The following is a 22,016-nucleotide window of genomic DNA, read 5'->3' as shown; positions in this document are numbered from 1 at the left end:
CGGATCATTCCTGGCCCATTCTAATCGCATTGGCTACGATCAAAGTTAAGAATTCTTAGGGCTACGAACGTTTAGGAAATCTAGGCCCAATAAATAGTGGAGAATGTATTACAATGTACGTGCCACTCTGCAAGTTGTCATAAACTTTTAAACTTGTAAATTTGATTTGAGCAGAACACTCAAAACGTCATCAAACTTTACTGGGCAGAAAACAGTCATCGAAACATTACAAACTCAAAGACAAAATAATCTAAGCCAGGTTTATGAATCATGTCCTTAGGTACCATCAAACATGGGCGTGCACTTTTACTTTTGTCGAGCTGTGAAGGTCCCAGGGTAGAATAGGCCTTCAGTAACCCATGCTTGTCGTAAGAGGCGACTAACGGGATCGGATGGTCAGACTCGCTGACTTGGTTGACACATGTCATCAGTTCCCAGTTGCGCAGATCGATATCCATGCTGTTGATCACTTGATTGTCTGGTCCCGACTCGATTATTTACAGACCGCCGCCATATACAAGTAACTGAGTGCAGCGTGAAACTGAACTCACTCATTCAATTTTATTTGTCCATTTTGCTTTCCTATGGTTTCAATTATATCGACAAAAACGTGGAAACTAGAGTTTTTACGTAAACTTTTTAATTCATTGTGAGTCCTCCTATAACACTTAGGGAAACTCTTTGGAAACTCGTGTATATTGCTCTTTGAATGTTTTGTATCTCTTTGTAAACCCACGTAAAGATCTGGGTAATAAGTAATCTTCACAAACCTATGTTTGTCGTAAGAGGCGACTAGCGGGATCGGGTTGCTTGCTGACTTGGTTGACACATGTCACTGTGTCCCAGTTGCGCAGAATGATGCTGATGCTGTTGATCACTGGATTGTCTGGTCCAGACTCGCTTATTTACACACCGGTGTAAATATCTGAACAAATATTTCGGTGTTCAACAACGAACAAACATCCTTAAGGCACATGTATTTGATTTGAACAGTACACGCATACAAACGCGTGCAGGCACACCCACCCACACACTTTGACAACGTAGTTTGGATATTGTACAGTGAAAGGATGGACCTGTTGTTGTTACAAAGGAAGAGGTTAACACAGACCTTGTTTCGTAATAACTTAGAATTTGAAAGGCTGAACATTGTACAATTGTACAGCACAAACAAACATTTTGAGATGAAGAAAGGAATAAACATTTTGAGATGAAGAAACCTATAGCTATTCTGAATGCAACATCCGGCCAATGTGTAGAGACCCACACATAGATTTTACTTAGAATCTGTAATCAAGATATCACCAACCCGTCCATTTGCTTTTCCCTCGTGTGTTTTACGCCCCATTCGAAACATGGGGATGGAACGCAGTATGTTTGGCTCCTTTGGAGGAAGGGAGGTAACTCCTAAATTTTGCATGAAGTAGACGTTAGAGGGCGTGGACTTGTTTGCGTGTTGACTCTCACCAGCTGTCGAGATATCATAGCAAGCAAATGAGAACCTCGATGCTCCCTTAAACACATATTGTCTATGTACTCATGTGTACACCAAACGTTTAATTGCATAACAATTCATGTTTGTGACGCTAAAAATTAGTCAGGGTTTTTTTATGTTTTTTTAGTGTGTTTGGTCTATTTCGTCTGCAGTATCTGCAGCTAGGACCAGTTAACGAAGTTGTAGATCTATTTTGCAGCGGGGTCACGACATGAAAGACTGTTTCTGAATCACAGCTGTGAAATATAAACAGAGTACGGGAACCTGATACTAAGGTGGGTGTGTACGCGTAAGCTATCCGTCCAGCGTCCTCTGTGTCAGTAAATCAGTACAATACCGGCGCCATCATGTCCCAGAACGGTTAGTATACTGTTATTTAAAGGAATCGTGAATATTGGTTGTTTGAGTCGTCATGCTGTACTGACCGGATCGGTAAGAGCTACACCCTTTCCAACATCTCAAATGATATTTATTCATTGATATAACCTAGAATTATTAACAAAATACAACACAACAATTACTGGGAGACTCACAGAAAGTAAAAGCCCCCAATTACGTGATATATATTGGGTTGAACTACTTCGCGTTACATCTGTTAATCTGCAGAAGAAATTATATTGGAGAACCGAGGGAACTCTTTCTACGTGTTCCTATACAAATTAAATACGGTGTTCATCATTTGTAGACACAGCAAACACATTCAAACCTCTGTGACAGATCTTGATTTCATATTTCAGTGGTTTCACAGTATAGGTGCGCAATCTGTACATTCATGTGTTTGTTTTGTCCTTCAACAGCTGTATATGGATTCTGAATGTGATATGCCGACACTTCAGTGAAATCATCAGGGTGAGAGTTGCGATGGAGGTTGGCTACGGATCACTTGAAGAACCAACACCAACTTCAGCACCTTGCTCAAACAAAGGTACAGGCTGTGTTCAGATAGAGGCCTTATGGGGTTCACTAGGTATGAATTGTATAAGTTTGTGTTGCAGTTTGATTTACCATATGTTGCCATCAATTTACATATTGTGCATAATCAGTAAAAGAATTAGCAGAGAATATACTTCAATATTTTCCATAGTTAGTTTATTTCAGTAAGATTGATGAAAATAGCTGATGTTTCATTGCTCAGTTTATGCCCGGGTGTTGGTCTGTTAGAAGCGCATTCAGCTTTCACAGTCATTGGTTCCATCACAATTGACATATTACTGATGCTTGTAGGATTTCATGCTGAAATAGATCTATATTCAAATGTGCCATGAAATCTGCTTCCCCTCTGTTTCATGTCAGTTTCTTTGTTTCCTGTTGGCATTACTTTGTTAACAAGTGTGCAGATCGATGACTCGATGTTGATGACTTTTTTCTCTGGTCTGGTCTTGGCTATCTACAAACCAACCAAATACTGTTGGCATTGAACTTCCAACATTTCGTGTGATGTCTGTCACAACTTAGGGTATCACGCATGTCTGTATCAAAATGTGAGAAGTAAGTGAGGCCTACAATTAAACAAACTAGAGCAAAGAGCATCATTATTCCCTGGTTTTGGTATTATAGTCCACTAAACATTAACATCAAATATCATGTTGATTTATTCTTTCATAATTACATCATCATTATTATGTCATAACAATCAGGGCAGGTGGAAAATTAGGACAAGTACCTATCTTAAAGTCACTTACCCTTTGCAAGTGGGTTTTAAAGAAATTTGAACCCCTGACAATTAATGTGCATGACAATAGCTTTTTGAATCCTTGTAATAGACTTGTTTATATCTTTTCTCATATGATTTGGATCAAGCTTGTGGTTTTGTCTGAAACAAGGACTCTGAAATAAGTATTAAGTGCAGCAAAAAATTTATTCATAGACCTCCAGCCCCCCCCCCTCCCCTTCCAAATCATGCCGTTTGTAATTGATTCTGTACTATACTTCTGGCATTGTTGTAGCCTGTCCTCTGTCCAGCTTCATGGTCTTCAGTTTACCATGCTAATTTATTCAGGTAAAATGAAAGAAATATATAGCAAGTTATTGATTGATGCGTGGTGTTATCATAAGAGACTTGTTCATGTGCCAGATGTATGTCACTGTATAAACACATGATGGATTACTTCTCACATCCCATGTGTCTCGTTGCAGTCACACTATAACTCTATTTATATGATGGACGACTCTGTTTCTCATAGTTTCTCTTCATGCTATGACAGATAAACTATGGTGATGCAAAAGGATGGTGTGTTCTTTAACTTTGTTCATTATCTGTTCGTGTCTCATCAGCACATCCATGTCAGACTACACAATCGCCTGTGTTTGGTTTGGTTTAGTAGTTTGCTTAACGCTGTATTCAGTATTCCAGCTATGTGGCAGCGGTCTTCAAATAATTGAATCTGGAGCAAACAATCCAGAGATCAACATCATGAGCATCAGTATTTTCAGTTGGGATACAATGACATGTGTCAGCCAAGTCACTAAGCCCAACCACCTGATCCCATTAGTCACATCTTACAACAAGTATCGGTTGCTGAAGACCAGTTCTAACCTGGATTAATGAAAATACAATAAAAAAGACAAAACAATTTTGAATAGAATAATGATGTTTTTCCCATTTTGCTTGACTCATGCACTTCAGTGTTTAGCCTTGGATAAATTTCTCAGCTGATGTCAGAGCTTTACTGGCTTGTGTACCTTAAGTTGTCCAAGTCAACTTTCTGTATTTATTATGAAGGATGACAGTCCTGGAAGCATGATAGATTGCCATGAGACAGATGTGCATGTGATTAGTCATCTTTTTAGCAACCTTCAAATTATTTCTGCTCTGTGTCTCTTGGTCAAACTTGAAGTATCATAATCAGTGTTCAAAATATATCATTATATGTAAGGAGCTGCCTCGTGTTAAAACCCTAGTGTTTAAATGATTAGCTTTTACACTGTGTTCAAATGCCACAGCAAGCATTTTAAGCCTACTTTATTTCTAACACATGATGATGATGATGATCATGATGATCATGATGATCATGATGATCTTTTTCTATGAAATAGTGGTGGTGATGGTGATTATAATAAGTGTGTTAAAGAATTTATTTGCACAAGCAGTTTGGAAACCTTCACAAAACATTTCTCAGGTATCTATGTTTTTATGTTGCATGAATCTTTCCCATTTAAAGGGACACTGATCCAGAGCAATTCCACAGGCCTGGCTGTTGCCTTGTTATTGTAATTCCCTCACAAGTATCTGGATGATATCCCAGAATTCTTAACAGGGTTGCCATCTCTACAGCGCCATCTGCAAGTGTTATTGGCAGTATATGTATGATACGTATATCTTGACGTTGATCAACAAAAGATGAAATCTTAGTTACTCATTAATACTTTGGTCTTTATTATTATAATAGCAAATGAGATCATTATGATACCAAATTCTGAAGTTTAACTTCAGCTGCCAGTGTTAAAGTATGCAAAGACTTGAATGAAATAAATGAATGTGCATCGTTATATTTTGTCTTATAATTCTAATTTATTGTCATATTTTTATGCATTTTGGAACTTCATGAAAAGTCCATGATCTGTTTGTAGTGAATTTATAATATGACTGTTATCTGTAGACATTTTATAGATTGCCAACGTGAAAAATATTTCACACACCCGCCCCAAGTGCAACCATATATGTTGTATGTGTGTATTGTTTGTCTCCTTGAACCTTACTGCTAAGAGATAATGAAGTTTAATGATTATGTTGGATGCTACAGCAAATGAATAAAACCAAAGACAAATGTTAAAGTGTTAGAGCAATACTATCAGGACATTACAGGTTTTGAGGAATGTATCCATCAGTATCCACATAAAGGAACAATATGCTATTCATCTGCAGCTGGCAAAGAAGCACATTTGGTGTCATGTCTTGATTGCAATCGATGCAAGATTTCAGATTCTTTGTTGGCATCTACTCCAAAACATTGCATTGATTGCATTAATGATGTTGTCTGTCCATAAAAAAAGTTGACCAGGATCTTTTATGGATAAATCTTCTTTTAATTCTTTGACACACACCGCTTTGGGATCATTTCAGACCTTTTCATTAGGGACACTGACTGTTGCTGCTATATCGTTGACCATAATATACCAAAGAGGGTTCATAAGATGTTCAGGTTTCAGTTTGTTAATAAACATTGATTAATATGAAAGCCAGTTTGATTGTGTTCCATGATAGCTTTTTAATTAAATGAGTCAATTTTAAGATTTGAGAGATTGATCTCCCATCACCTAAGCCTAATATATTATCTAATTTAAGTTCACTTATCTGCATATCATCCCATTTTTGTGATTTTACTTTTAGTAGAAAGTTGAGTATGGAAAAAATGCAAAGCATTTTCATTTTATTTTTCTAAACACATTCTAACAAATATACTTAGTGAAAATAGGGACCAATTAAATAATCATCAAACGTCAGGCTGAACTGAATTGTCAGGTGAGCTACCTCGCCACTCAGAAGTGGCCATGCATATAAAAATTAACCTCTACAAGTAATGTGAATGTTCAACCACTAAACAATTTTCTCAGCTTTATTCACATTTATACTGCTAGTTTCTATCTTCAACAATAGGAGAGAAATGCCTTTTTGAAGTATACGTCCCAAAATTGGGCGATATGCATTTTGCCGTGTACAGAGGTTAAAAACTTAATACCTACTTACCAAAGACAATTTTTGGATTTTCTAGCAGTGGCAATGTGAGGTTGATTTATTTTACTGATTGAAATAAATCAAATTTGTGTTTTTAATGTCATAGGTCAATAGACATTACATTGTTACATAAAATGATTTATATCGAAAAACGACACAGATATAGAATCCAGTTGGATTAGTCATCATATAGGCAGCTGCTAGGCAACTGCTGTTCTTATGGTCTCATTGATTTAGCTGAAGACATTCTGTCAAGGTGCACAACAGCCAAGTCACAGTGTCCGTCATTGTCGAGGAATCAGGGACTGACCAGCTAGGCTTTTTGGCATGAAATATTAATCGCTCTGGATCAGTGCCCCTTTAAGAATAAAAGCATGGCATATTTTTGAGCTCACCTTGACTTTGTGTATGCTGTCAAGGTGAGCTTATGTGATATATCTCTTGGTGTCTGTTCATTTGTTAATACTGTTACTCCAAAACTGAATACAGATATCATTTTCTCATGAAACATCCTATTTGTCTGTAGCTACTGCAAAATCATCTTTTCATTTTAAAAAAATTCAAAATAGCCAAAACAACAGTTCATTCTAGTTAGATGAACAAACATTACTCGCATCTCACTTCTTCAGAAACTATTGGACATATTGTTCGAAAATATTCATGAAAACATTCTTTACAATAAAGAAAGGTGCCTAGTATGAACCTTAGTCATACCCTTACCCAGTACATATTATTAGTAAAGAGACCTGTGAAGATCCAATGCTTGCCGTAAAAGGCAAATTTTGGGATTGGTAGGTCAGGCCTGTTATACTTGTCATTGTATCCCATTTGTGCAGACAAATGCTCATGCTGTTGATCACTGGAAGGTCTGGTCCAGACTTGATTATTTACAGACTGCTATATAGCTGGAATATTGCTGAGTGTAGTATTAAACAACCAACCAGCTAATAATATTGAATATTAAGGTGAGCTCCAGTACCTCTGGATATGTGGTTTCTGAAGAGCCAACATGGGTGTGTTTGTTTCTGACAGTGTGAGGATGATGGCTGAGAGTGATCAAGAAGATGAAACTCTGTTTGATCTTCTCGCTTCTGGGGAAGGTAGGCGGGCAGCTTATGATGGATCCTTCTCTCCCTCTTATGTTGTAACATAGTGTGGTGTCTTGGTGTTGTACAGTGAGGTGTCTTGTGTTGTATGTTGAGGTGTTGTCAAATACAATGACTTCCGTTATTATTCGTAGTCCTTACATTCAACTCGAAATATGCAATTATGGTTAAAAAAAAATGTTCACACAATATTTGATACTTTGTACCCCAAAACACAACTGTTCACACTGTTATCACTGTCTCAGAACCTACATCCTAATGAGTTAGTATGTGTGCAAAGTAGATAACGTTTGTGGATAAAGGTCTTTCATATGTAGTCAAAGGAAAAGTCTGAGATATCCATTAACATAGAAATGAACAAGTACTTACATGGCCAGAGTGCTTACAACATCGTTTCTCTACAGTACTGTCAGCCTGTGATCAGTATCTCACTGGTATTAAGTATGGCCGTAGCAATGCATTGAACTATCAATGGATTGTTCAGGCTATGATTCCAATAAATACAGATATACCAGATTAGATCAAGTTGATTTAGAGTTATCCACCCCTGTTACCTGTTAACTGTTTGCTTCATCTTCAAGTAAATTAAGGTTAATGTGTGAGTAATAATGTAATTTGTAAGGGTGATGACAAACATGCCACTAAGTTGTTGAATTCGTTAATCCTCACCTTTGATCTTTTGGTAGTATGGTTATGAGCATAAAACTGCACGAATGACAAGGTAAACTTAGTCTCAGTACTTTTCGTTAAACTCCACTACAAAGTCTGACAAAACCTAGTAGGAGGTTGTGTCAGGTAACCTTTGAGACTGACCAATCAGAACACAGCTTACCAAACTGTGAAAGTGGACATTCGCACATACCTTTTAAACTTTTACCTTGGAAAGGTTTGTACCTGAAATATGATATTTTCCATATGATCGTTACCGGGTGCACAGGCAAAGTGTAGCGTAAAATGGGTTGCGCAGCAGAATGAAACTGACCAGTCTTTGTATATGCGAGCGAAGCGAGCAAAGGTTGGCAACAAACTTCCCTCGCTTCGGTCCGAAAAATATTTTTCATGTCAAAATAAAATATCGCCACCATCAAATATAGACACACACTTACTCAAAGGGTTGTGCTCTCAGATTTCCAACCTCATACTTAACAATTACTCACGTGAAATATATTTTAATCAACGTTTTAAGCGCCGCTGGTGCTCTCACAGAGCGTTCTTTGCCTCCATTACCCCTGCCAGCTTCCGGTTCAGCGGAATGAAGGAACAAGAATAAGCAGAAATTAAGAGGACACATCATATTGCCCAAATTTCTCATTAAACTGTTCCAGATTATTTATCTGATATGCTGTGGTTATTGTTAGAATTTTAGTAACAGTTATTCTAAAAAGGCTCACTCCTGACGTAGCGAGTGGATGAATGCAAGGGAGGTAATTGCGCAAGTAGTTATTTTTGCGGGAAATACAAACACAGTAAAATGTGGCCATACGCTGGGACAGATGCCGTCAGCTGGTATGTCATATGAAGTAAAATTAAACTTCTTTTCTTGTTAAGAAAAACTGTTCCATGTGATCTAAGTACCGATTTGACGAAAATCTATTCTTTTCATTTCTTGATCGATTCTTATCAATACAAAATAGTTCTATTACAAAGCAAAAGATTGTTTTCACTGTAAACGAAAACCGTGACACCTCACGACAAATCCACTTGATGACTTGAAATTTAAAAACAAAACATCCATACCTCAAAGTAAATGTCTTTCCTGTCCCGCATTGTCCTGTTATATGGAGATTGTGGCCTGCCTCAGCAACAGCAATGCAGTTCCTTTGCTCCTCATTCATGGTTAATCTGCACGACGACTGTCATCTGCGAACTTTGCGGAGGACATGCGACTCGACAAGTACTTTCAGAGTTACCTAACCTGTTCCTTCATTCCGCTGAACCGGAAGCTGGCAGGGGTAATGGAGGCGAAGAACGCCCTGTGAGAGCACCAGCGGCGCTTAAAACGTTGATTAAAATATATTTCACGTGAGTAATTGTTAAGTATGAGATTGGAAATCTGAGAGCACAACCCTGTGAGTAAGTGTGTGTCTATATTGGATGGTGGCGATATTTTATTTTGACATGAAAAATATTTTTCGGACCGAAGCGAGGGAAGTTTGTTGCCAACCTTTGCTTGCTTCGCTCACATTATACGAAGACTGGTCAGTTTCGTTCAGCTGCGCAACCCATTTTGCGCTACACTTTGCCTGTGCCGGGTGATGCACATTGAGCAAATGCTACAATACTGTCAACAGTGAGTAAACAGTCGCTGAAAATAGCGTTTTCGACAATACAGGTCAAATACCTGTGTTTTACGCAGATTCTGAGATCAGTGTCACTTGCTAGCGATTTTTTACGTCCCACCGTAACTTAAAGAGTAGTCGTAGTCATAGGTTGCTCTGAAGTTACATGATGCGACCACCTGTTAGGTTTTGATAGACTCAGTAGTGGAGTGTAACGAAAAGTACTGAGACTATGTTTACTTAGATTGCAGTTTTCAGTTGCAAAAACCAACTGACAGTTTTAGACAAAAGGGTAATTTGTACTTAATAAGACTGTAGGGGACCCCAAAACGGGTTTGACACAACCAGAAATTCAACTCATCTAGTTTGAGACAAAACTGTGAATATAATGTTCAATATAAGGACATCGGAAGGGACTAAGGGATAAGTTTGACACAAGCAAGAATTTGTCTTAATAGAGTTCGAAACATTGGGGTTCGACTGTATCATATATGTAATAGTGACATTTTGCTACATGTGCCTAAATCATTGTATAGCAGGACCCCTTTCCTCAAAGATATCGCAGTGCTACGATGATCGTAAGTCCCATATTTCACAGACTTGCGACAGTCATACTGCTACGATCAATTTGAGGAATGGGACCCAGGATTGTAGTTCAGAGTTATGTAGTGGAAGGTGATGCATGGTGGGAGACACCAGAAATGTGCTTCACATATTACATCCATGTGGGGAGTTGAACCTTAGTCTTCGGCATGAAAAGCAAACACTTTAACATCTAGACCACCCCACTGACCCTGAACCAGAAGGAAATTAAACAGGATTAAGTATGTATAGAAGAGATGACTGGAAGAAGGAGATGGAGCCTTGACTTAATGAGTTTCGTAGATGGCTTGGAATTGCCAGTTTTGATTGGTAATGGCGTAAGATCTATCACTACTGTAGCAGTAGAGAAGATGTTATTCATATATTTTATCTTCTTTATCGTCTCAGAACTTTTAAGAATATTCTTTTGAAAACAATACTGGACAAATTAAGGTAGTGATAGTGGTATTTTTATGATTGATATTTTTTCAGTGTGTTAATGAATAAACAGATCATTAATATAATTTCAAAATTTGCATAAATCCCTATCTATTTTTGTCCAGCATAGATGTCTAAAGGCTTCAGATATGTTGAGATTTGTACACATTTTTTATGCATGAATGAAATTCTGTGGAAGATCTGAATATCCCAGTTACATTTTATCATGCAAGACTTCAAATTGTTTGTTTCTTCTGTATTGACTGTCATTACAATGCCTGTTTCTGCTCTTTTGGAATACAAACTTTGGTAGCACACTTGTACACATTTTCAAAGAGAGAAAAAAAATTTCATGCTGTCATTTCTTTATTGCAGGTCAATATGTTTATGTCAGTCTAAGTTACAAAATGGTTGTAATATTTTTCAAACTGATAGAAAGTCAGATTGATAGTTCAAGTCATTGAGAATCGCCGTGTTTCCTGTTAGTGTGATGCATTTTTGTCTCTGTATTTCCTAACTGCATTGCTGGTGAACAGAAAATATTGTTCTATCTTACATCATGTTATGCTGTATGGCTGAATGCCAGGCTCAAACACCTGCTGCCAATAATGGTTGCCATAACGATCTGTTAACCAGCTGTGCCAGAATATTTAGAAAGTGCAATTACACGTCATTAATGATACAGCTATTTTAGTGTTAAACATGATCTGATTAAGGTTCTTATAAATATCTTTTACAGATTCAAAATGTTAGCACTCTCCCTAAGCTAATGTTGCTATGAAGGGAAACTGAAAACCATCATTCTATATATAAATTACATAGAGGTGTCTTTTATGAGAAAGATGTGTAATTGGAAACAAGGTTTGACTACTTTGTTGCCATAACAGTAAGACTATATGTGTAATAAATGAAATGATGAAGTTTTGTGTAGTTATGAACTCGATGAAGCTTAGTTTCATGTGGGGATTCTGTGTCAGTGCCAGTTAATATGGGGATACAGTCTCCAGGCTTTTTAATATGGCAGGGTGGTTGGGTTGCCTGCTGGTTAAAGTGTTCGCTTATCCCGCTGAAGACGTGGGTTTAATTCCCCACATGACCCCACAGCGCTTTTCTGGTGTCCCCTGCTATGATATTGATGAAATAGTGATGAAATCGATGAAAGCTGTACTCAAAATCACCAGCTCTCCGACTTCTATTTTGTAGAAGTGGCTGTGTAGGTTAGATCGCTGACTGTGTGTTTTGAGATTTATGTTAAGTATATGTTAACTAGCATTCAGGATTAAGGGTTGGATGGTGCGATTCATTACGAAAAATCAGATGCTATTTGGGATACAAGTAATAGAGGTGGACATTCTCTACAGGGGATTCAATATCCTCTATTGAAGCAACAGGCAGGCAAGGTGTTTATTATGTATTCCACAAGCTTTGCATGTGATCTCTTTTTGTCTTCAATATTTGAGGATAATTACATGCATGTCTTCACATCTGTATTAACATGTTTGTTTGCTGTGGTATATTTGACATAATAGACTGGTTATTTCCAACAATGCATGCTCACTAGTGCATGCATTAATGAAGCTTTTGCTTTTGAGGTTTATTTTTCTGCATATACTCCACGATGTACTTGATGTTTGGCACAGTGTCAATTTATTGTTAAATTTTCAACAAACCTTTAGACTTCAAACTATTATCCTCTTGTTATCTTTTGCAATTATGTAATTAATTTTTGTATGTTTTTAATATTTTTTCAAATAGTGTCTATAATTATGTTATACATTTAGTTAATACAAACATTCTTATCTTAATAAGTAAATATTTATGTTGAAATAATTTTCTAATCTTGTAAATGTAATGTTAAATGTCTTGACATTTCTTTCAGTGTATGTGTTATGTGTTAAAAAACATAATCAAACATGATCACTATAATGTGCACTTTCGTATTTGCACATTGCCTTATTCTTTTGCCCCCTTTTGTTTTTGTGAATATGAAACCTGATTAAGACAAGATCATACAAAGATTAATTCTTAATTCAAATTTACATTTAAAGAGACAGATGACTTTGAATGCATGCATTTCCTTGCAATATTTTCTTTACTTTGTTGTTGTTTTTCTTCTTCTTCCTTTATCCTTGTTCTCTTATCATAAGCTAGTGACTAATACTTAAGCATAGTTATGTTTCTTTATAATGGTGTTTATGTAATTGTTTTATGAGAATAAGACAATCTAATTACTATCGCTTACAGATGAAAAACTCCTTAAGAATGGCAACAATGTTGAGAAGGTCAGCGGAAAGGCTTGGGGTCGTGTCAAGGTCAGTTGAAATAAATTGGTACAGCACTTAGCAATTAATTCACAAGTAGCTGGCTACAACTTGAGTTCAGCATCTGTTTAGTAGCTTAATAAATGATGTTTCACTTACTTTGCCCCTTCACTAATTTATCAGTGATTTGTTCATGTTATTTTCAAGACTGGTCTTTTATGCCAGACTGACTCCATATCGGCCAATAATTTACATTGCTTACATTGGTGACTTAGCTTATATAATCATATATCACCATCTCAGTCTGATCTACTGTAGTAAGGGTTGTGTTGTGTTTGTTGTTGCAGAATATTCTGACACGGAGGGCACGCTACCCTCCCAGTATTTTCTTTATTCTGGGAACAGAATTCTGCGAGAGATTCTGCTATTATGGTTTGAGAAGTGAGTATATTTCATCTTTTTGGTACATCTGTAACTCTCTTTTGAAAAACAATGTTACATGCTAGAAAAATGTCATCAAAGTCAAGCTGGAAAGTTCTGAAATACTGTAAACAGCCAAATTCTCGCGACCGTTTAATTTTCGCGTCAGACTTGATGATGAGAGAATAAAAACACGAGATAATATAGATATATCATTCACTTTATTCAGATACGTCAACAACATAAAAACAATACAAGTGTAAACTGCTCATTCACGTGTCACTACTGGGCTAATCTGGATTAACACGTGTCAGTTACTGATACTCTTAATAATAGTTTTCACAAGAGATTAGCCTTACCCAACCCTTATATACAGTTTAACATTTCACTTGGTTTTTTAACATTTAATAAGTAACTGGTTTCTGTAACTTCTAAACCCTTTGATGTTTGAAAAAGACAAACAAGATTTACTGTTTTTGGAGATTCATGTTTCCACAATTTACGTAAGCAATCACAACACGTCAGAGGAGATAATTTTATTTTCATTGTTTTAACACCCGGTCACGAAGAATTAGGTTTGAAATCAATTACATTTGTTTATAGATCACTACGCAAATCTGTTTATGTTATAACAACTCAATGATCACGCACCTGGGTGTTGTGTTAAAACATTCAGAGACGCCCTCTGTAACAAGATCACATGCTTGTCATGTGACCAGTCTTTTCCATGGCTGAATGAAAGATTTATCGATCAATATTCTGCTTGAAAACCGTAGTCATGTAAAGTACCCAATAGGCCTACATCTCAGGTATTTATTCTGTATTACATTTGTCAATACATTTGTCAACCAGCACCTCGCGAAAATAAGAAGGCGCGAGAAGGTTTAGTGACCACCACTCGCGAAAATTTAAAGGCGCGGAACTAAGACAGTTTACAGTATTGTATTGAATCAAAATGCCCTATCATGTAACTATTTTACTGTACAGTGAGTGAGTGAATTTTGCATTTTTGTTGCATCAGCATTTTCAAAGCTTATTGCTGTAGTAGAAACATCACTATAAATACTACTAAGCGGCTTAACACAATACTCACTCACTCATAATGGTGATGCTACTTTCAGCCATCCTCGTCCTGTATCTGACCAACTGGCTGAGGTTCAGCCCAGACAGCGCAACAGCTATCTACCATGGGTCGAGCATGCTTGCCTACTTCTCCCCCATCATTGGTGCCATCATTGCCGACGGCTACATCGGGAGATACAGGTGATGCACATTACCATGTCAGGGAAACTCAAAATGGAGGATCTCCAGTGCAAAGAATACTGTTTATGATAGTACATTGGAAGCTGTCTAAACCGGCACTCATTGGGACTGAAGAAAAAATCTGGTTTAGACAAAGTGCTGGATTGTAGAGCTGATGGTAAATGTTCAAGCTATGGATGGGGGCTGAGATTGTATGCCGGTGTTGACAACTTGCTGGAATGGACAGATGCCAGGTTTGACAGTTTCCACTGTAGTATAACTGGATCATCCTCAGAGTGTATTTGAGTGATGACATTTGCAGATTTTGTAAAGTTTTTGGAACAGAGTTGGGGGTTGACATGCTTGGCCAGAAGTAATTTTTATTTGTTTGGACAGTATTTTATCTGTGATCCAGTCCTAAAACCTTGTACCTCATGATGTGTTCTGTCAGGTCTTGAGTCTTGAGTTATCCTCACACTTGTTACTGTGATGACAGATGAATGACGTTAACTCAAACACATGTGTGCTTATGGTTTTATAATTGATAATGATACTCACACCTTTGTGAACATGTGTCAGATGTTATTTTTGTAATATTAATTAATACGTGGTTCACATTATTTAATAACCTTAAAATATACTTTTCTTCAGCACCATGTCTTAACAATGACCGAACGTGGGTGTTTCTTCTCTGGTCTTTTTTTCCAAAATATTTAGGGTGTTAGAGTCGTGGTTAAAGCATTGACTCATCAGGCTAAAGACCTGGGTTTGAGTCCCACATGTTTACAATGTGTGAAGTCCACCACTGTGGTATTGCTATAATATTGCTAAAAGTGGCATAAAATCATGCTCACTCTTTCCAAAATATTTAAAAAGTATGTGGGCGTCTCCTATTCTTGCGGTACTTACGGATATCGGCTGAAAAAATAATACAAACACTTCTTTTTCGTATGTATGCTTGTTGTTTTTAAATGAAGAGATTCTGCATCTATCAACTGCTTGATCCATCAGGTGTATTATCACACGCGAAATTTTGGTAATTCACAGACTTGGGACACTTCCTAGTCACCGGTCGGCGATGTAAACAACTGCTAAGTATCACATATGGGCAATCTCTGCAGAAAATGTGTTTACACCAAGAATAGGAGATGGCCCTATAATACATGCACACCATATCCTACTAAAGTGTGCACCGATTAGAGTGAGTGCGTGCTTGTGTTTAGATCTTCCTCACAGTTAGCAATATTCCTGCAATATGTGTAAATAATCAAGCATGTACCAGACAATCCAGTGATCACATGTTGACGAATTGGAAACTGATGACACGTGTCAACCAAGTCAGTGAGCCTGACCACCTGATCCTGTTAGTTGACTCATACAAGAGGCATGGGTTACTGAAGGCCAATATTCTGACCCAGACCTTCACAGGTGCACCAAATTGAGAATACATTGGACAGTTGTTGAATATTGATACCGTTTGATGGCATGAGGTAATAATATGATGAATTTTTAACACTTATGCCATATAAAGGTCACTGTTGAAAAAGAATTACTAGTCTCTATAACACAGTGAAAAACATCAAAAAGCTCTATAGATAGAGGAGTCCTTTCAAGTCTAGCTGGTCCACACATGTTTACTGGAATGTTTGTTGCAGGACCATCCTGTACCTGTCTGTGGTGTACTGCATCGGGAACCTCATCCTGGCACTCACGGCGCTTCCACCCAGAGAGAAGTAAGTACCTTCAGTTGGGTCAATTTTTCCAAGGACTATATGGATCATGATGCCTCGGTCGGTCAGTTTCACTGAATTGTAAAATGATGCTTGCAGACTTTACTGACTAACATGATGAGCACAGAGCTCATTGAAACAGATACTGTTAACTGTAAAAAAAATAAAAAGTAAAATATTATTCAAGAACAAATTGTAACATGACTAGTGAAGAGACAAATATATATGTCTATACACACTTCTCATTCAGACAGAACATCTAAATGTTCACAGTGTTACAGCAAGCATCATGGACGCAACAAAACGCTTTCATGTGTAGACTACAAGTAAAGTACCTAAAGATCGACAGGTCACAGTACTTGTAAGTTGTTGACAGGTTCCTGAGGGTTCCTAATGGATATTTCCAGGATCGGTCCCCTGATTGGTCTGTTGGTGATAGGCCTGGGGACAGGAGGCATCAAACCATGTGTGTCGGCATTTGGGGGAGACCAGTTCCATGCCTCGCAGGTGAGATATAATTATGTAATTCAGTTTCTATTGGAGAACAAACTCCAAAACTCTCATTCAATAATGTTAGTTCAGAATATTATCATTTGAGGGATATTGTCATTTCAGGGATATTGTCATGTCAGGGATATTGTCATTTCAGGGATATTGTCATTCTGTAATATTGTCATTTGAGGGGTATTGCCATTTGAAGGGTATTGCCATTTCAGGGTTATTGTCATTTCAGGGATATTGTCATTCTGTAATATTGTCATTTGAGGGATATAATCACTTGAGGGGTATTGCCATTTGATTGGATATTGTCATTTCAGGAGTATTGTCATTTCAGAGATATTGTAATGTCAGGGATATTGTCATTCTGTAATATTGTCATTTGAGGGATGTTGTCATTTGAGGGGATATTGTCATTTCAGGAATATTGTAATTTCAGGGATATTGTCATGTCAGGGATATTGCCATTCTGTAATATTGTCATTTCAGAAATAATGTCATTTGGGATTTTTGTCAAATCAGGAATATGTCATTCAGAAATATTGCCTTTTCAGGAAAAAGAAAGGACAACATTCTTCTCCGTATTCTACTTCATGATCAACTTAGGCAGCGTCCTGTCAACATTCTTGACACCTATGTTAAGAGGTAAAAACTTTCTTCAGAGAAGCAGAGATGTATTTAGCAGCTGCTCCAGCTCGCATTGTGCTGTCTAAAAGCAATACAAAGTTAAACAGTGTTTGTCTCAAAGATTTTGCAGATGTTTTGCAGCTTGACTACTAATAATGAAACACACAACTTCTTGTTTATTGCATAGAGTGATGTTTTGATGTAGAGTAAATTTAAGCTTGATAACAATGTAAGAATCTACATTGAAATGTTGCTGTATTCAATAAAACATGATGTCATAGATGAATTAGGATGCGATGACATGTGTCAACCAAGTCAGAAAACCTGACCACCCGATCCCATCTGTCACCTATTACGACAAGCAATGGTCACTGAAGATCAATTCAAACCCGGATCTTCACAAGTAAATTCCGATCAAACAATTCATCGACTACAAATAGTTATAAGATTTCAGTCCTGCTTCACTATGAAAATGTGAATTTCTCATATGATGTATCCTCAATAAGGGTTTGTTTTAAAATGTAGGTGTTGACAAGGTGTTCACCATCAGTCAGTGTGGGATAAGAAGATAATACACTTTTAAAATTCTTCCTCTTCATGAGTTTTTTCAATATACTACCCTGGAAGCTGTAAAAGTATGTGAAGCACACAATGGTCCATTGGTTTAATAATGCTTTCTGGATTGTTCACATGAATATAATCTTGCATACATAAATAGACTTATTATTATGCTTTTACTAACACATCCAAGTAACTGGGTGATGTTGCAGAGCTGTGATGTCACATCTGGCTATCAGTCTTGCACCATCTCACAACCTCATTAACAATGTTCACCTGGGATGGCTACCAGTTGCCACAGGTAAACAGCTATTGATGTGTTTGCAGAGAGATATATTTTTAGTTCTGACGGCACAGGATGATATTTGTGTAAGAGACGTGTTTGTAGAACAGGACTAACGTTGCGGAACATATGGTACTAGCAATTATCTTTTTTGTAATGAATACAACATCTTTTCTTCAAATATTATTAGTGATTTCCATGTTGAGGTCATAGTCAACAAAACATTGTCATCGTACAAATACATGAAGAACACCTACAACATGACACTAAAACCTGTTGTTTGTGTGAGATCCAGTAATATAGTTTTGACAGTAGATTTTGTATCATCATCAGTTACTCGCAATTCTATGATGTCATGAACTTGATGATGTCATAATGCTATTGCATCACTGCACAGAAAGTCTAATGGCAGGACAGTGTTCACAGTGTTCAATTCATGGTCATATATTTGATATCAAAAGACACTAGAGTGAGGTTTTCTATATGTTGTTTTTCATTGCACTATGCCGTGGCTGTATTATGATACTGACCTAATAAATAGAGTCCTATTGACAATATGTTTACTATATTATTACTTCAGCACCATACATTTTCTATGTATGAAAACTGCCATTGAGGAATGTTTGTTTACAGTACTTCAGCACCCATCAAGGATGCAGCCATTAACAATCTCCGTCACAAATATATCCTCACCCACCAGTAAGAGGGTCACACAAAGTATGTGATTTTCTTACTACCAGCTATCCGACCTAAATGTTTTTAGAAGGCTGAATGGGTTAAATAGCTGAATTTGTGTGTTGAAGGTTAGGTAACTGACTCTGAGGGTGTAGGCTGAATCCAAGATGGGACTCCAAATAACAAAAATACTACAATTTCTTTTGTGTGTTCAAATTCAAAACCAAAACCAAAAAAAAAAAAATCTGTACTTCACATGCAAAGTGTAATCTCAACATAGCATACGCTCCTTTTGATCACTTTCCCCAAATGCACTGTGTATTTATTTGAATACCATTTGATCATGGTACATTAAGGATAAGTCCTTACTATATGTATTCACTTCTAGTTTATTTTAAATAATATTGGTTGAAACATTTCACTTTCATATATCAAGACTAAGACAAGTTGATGAAAAGCTTGTTCTGCATGGCCCGTAGGGTATCCTAGATTGTTAAGAATATATTAGCATCTTCTTTAAGTGACATTTAAGAGCTGGTATCATGAAGATGAACAAATTTGTTTGACAACTTCTTTATTGCAATAGAGTAGTATAGGGAATGATAGTTCTGGACCACTTTCAAGAAATGTCTCTACAAAGCCTTATTTACTAAATAAGGCTTTGGTTGGGCCCTTAGCTCTTGCTACTATTACCCCTACTACAAAAAAGTTGGCGGTAATTACTGTGCCTTGGTAGGAGGTAACACTGTGCCGTACGGTACGATCAATAATTCTTCTCTTACAAATCCCCTACCCGGCCCATCCCTCAAGTAGTACAAGTTAGGTTCGTCGGCTTTCATATCCACTTTATCTATGTTGTAAGTTTTGACTGACCATATAGGATCGGTGGCTCGCTTACGGCTATCACCCTCGTGTTCCCCCGGCTGGTATAGATACCTCACTAGAGCCCTATCTGGTATCTGTTTCTCCTTCCCACGCAATGGAGCGGCCGACTCTGCAACTATTGATTTTAGTTTGATAGCGTCTGCCGGTTTCTTACCGGTGAGACGGGTGACTTCATGGTTGATTGCCGACACCACCTTGGGTAACCTCGTGACCCATTCAGTCGATCGTTTTCCAGGGGTGGTCATCTCCCTAGCATATTGATAGCCGAACAAGCGCTCAGCCAAAGTCCTATTAAATCTCTCAACTATGGCTTGGCTGCGATGGGCTCCGGCCGTGCCACGCCTGACCTTTGTATCGTGTTTGGCTAGCAGTTGTGACACGGCACCCATGAACTCCCGTCCGGGGTCAACTTGCAGCTCTGTTGGCCACGTCAGTGGGCTGCGTTTGTATATGCGTTCAAATCCTCTGGCTACCTGGGCCGAATCTTTCGTGGTCAAGGGTTCGGCTTCCTTGTAACGACTGGCTACGTCCACTACGGTTAAGGCATACTTGTACCTCTTATCGTGGGGTAGGAACAGTAGGTCTGCCTGGTGAATGCTATTAGGTATGTTAATACCGAACCTCCTTCTAGGCACGTAGCGTGGTGCCGGCAAATAGATCTGCCACAGGGCTTGTTTTTCAAGCCACGCTTTGGCTTCCTCCGGGGGTACTCGCGCTAGTTTAGCTAGCTTATCTACTGCGCTAGCTCCTTTCCAGTACCCACGCGGGCTGTAGTAAATAGCCTCAAATTTTTTCATGTCCATACGCGTATGTGTTTATACCATCAATAGCTATCCAACGTTTCGTGTCCATAGGCGATAGGGACGTCTTGTTTATAGTCAGTCCGTATATCTTATGTCCATCACTTCTAAGTGTGTTCATTTTATGCCTAAAGGTACGGGTCTTGAACAGGGCTTCCTTGAATCTGGCGTGTTTGATGTGTTGTTTCACCACATACTTCTTAACCCCCTTAGCCTTCCGGATCTCACTATTGTCGGCTTTCAGTATGGAGTACATCTTAGGTCTCAAACCTATGTACTCGGCTATGGGCGTGCCAGCACACTCGTCCTTCATCTTACCTAGGACCTTTTTATTTACAGTACTGTGTATGGCATGGGTCTTAGGGTAGTCGCTGGTGTCGTATAAATCGAGGTGTTTTTTCATGTCCTCGTACACGTCCTCGGTTCGAATCTCCATCAGCAGGGAATCCGTGTCAGTGTACAGTACTTCACACCTGTCGCCGTACTGTTTCTTGAGCTCGTTGTAGTAAAAGTCGTACATCAGGTGTTTGGATAAATCGAGGATGCTCATCCCCACGTAAACAGGCCGGTTGAATTTTATGTGGCTTTTCTTCATGTGTAGGGCAACCAGGTTGTCTGTGAATATCTTACTACGGTTGAATGCCGGACTGGCTATCAATTTCCTGAGCTTGTCTTCCTCACTAGATCTAACCAGCTTCACGGTCACGCGTTTCCTCAGGTTCTCCATAGTCTTACCAAACACCGAGTTGTTCATGAGCTTGTAGAGATTTTTCTCAAAATCACTGGTGGCTTTTTTTCGTAGGTCTGTGTTCATTCTGATGTAGGGCTCCATCCATGGGCTCTGGTCGAACATGAGCACCCTGTGTATTTTGGTCAGCCTCATACCCAACGACAGGTACAGCTGTAGGTTGCGATAGTGAACGATGTACTTGGTCTTATTCATTAAGTTAGGCACGAGTTTTTCAACGTCTGTCACACGCCCACCTGACAAGTTATGTTGGTACTCAGACATCCAGTCTGGGTTAACCCTCATACGTTCGGGGGCCAGGGGGTAGCTGTTGTGCGATGTGTGCGATGTTCCTTGGGATACTCTAAGTCAACCTCGAGGATATACCCTTTGTTCGAATCTGGTGCAACCCCCATAACATCAACGTGGGGTACCCATTCGAATCCCCCTGTAGGTAGATACTGACTCATGGCCCAGCCGTACAGGTTGTTTGCGTCGAGGTAGAGAATGTGATTGGTTGGTTTGTTAGGATCGTAACCTTTCACGTATTGATTATTTGCTTTCGCGTATCGTTTGGATGCCATGGAAATCCCACCTCGCAAGCCTTTCTCAATGAATAGGTGCATGTCGTAATCTGTGAGCAATTCCAAATTAACTCCGGTCTTTTTAAGCAAGGCGTCCCACGACAGACCTGGGCTGGTGTAATACCATGCGGGGTCGAGTTTATACTGCTTT

General features: G+C 38.3%; 1 protein-coding gene across 4 annotated transcripts in view; it reads left to right on the top strand.

Annotated features, from left to right (window-relative positions):
• The first annotated feature begins 1,425 nt into the window (after positions 1 to 1,425).
• LOC137298469 (solute carrier family 15 member 1-like) overlaps positions 1,426 to 22,016 on the top strand; it is a 55,218-nt gene continuing 34,627 nt past the window's right edge. The window contains exons 1-9 of one of the 4 annotated variants that reach the window (XM_067830746.1): positions 1,733 to 1,770; positions 2,293 to 2,420; positions 7,203 to 7,270; positions 12,820 to 12,887; positions 13,184 to 13,277; positions 14,378 to 14,519; positions 16,154 to 16,231; positions 16,636 to 16,735; positions 17,281 to 17,371. In XM_067830746.1, coding sequence (XP_067686847.1) covers positions 7,210 to 7,270; positions 12,820 to 12,887; positions 13,184 to 13,277; positions 14,378 to 14,519; positions 16,154 to 16,231; positions 16,636 to 16,735; positions 17,281 to 17,371 — 634 coding nt within the window. In that variant the 5' untranslated portion in view covers positions 1,733 to 1,770; positions 2,293 to 2,420; positions 7,203 to 7,209. Of the gene's footprint in view, positions 1,928 to 2,292; positions 2,421 to 7,202; positions 7,271 to 12,819; positions 12,888 to 13,183; positions 13,278 to 14,377; positions 14,520 to 16,153; positions 16,232 to 16,635; positions 16,736 to 17,280; positions 17,372 to 22,016 lie in introns of all 4 variants that reach the window. The other 3 variants (XM_067830747.1, XM_067830744.1, XM_067830745.1) reach the window with 3 other exon arrangements.

Source organism: Haliotis asinina, chromosome 10, assembly GCF_037392515.1.
Source record: "Haliotis asinina isolate JCU_RB_2024 chromosome 10, JCU_Hal_asi_v2, whole genome shotgun sequence".
Classification (NCBI taxonomy): Eukaryota; Metazoa; Mollusca; class Gastropoda; order Lepetellida; family Haliotidae; genus Haliotis; species Haliotis asinina.
The sequence above is the reverse complement of the archived record's forward strand: the minus strand, read 5'-3'. Positions and strand labels throughout refer to the sequence as shown.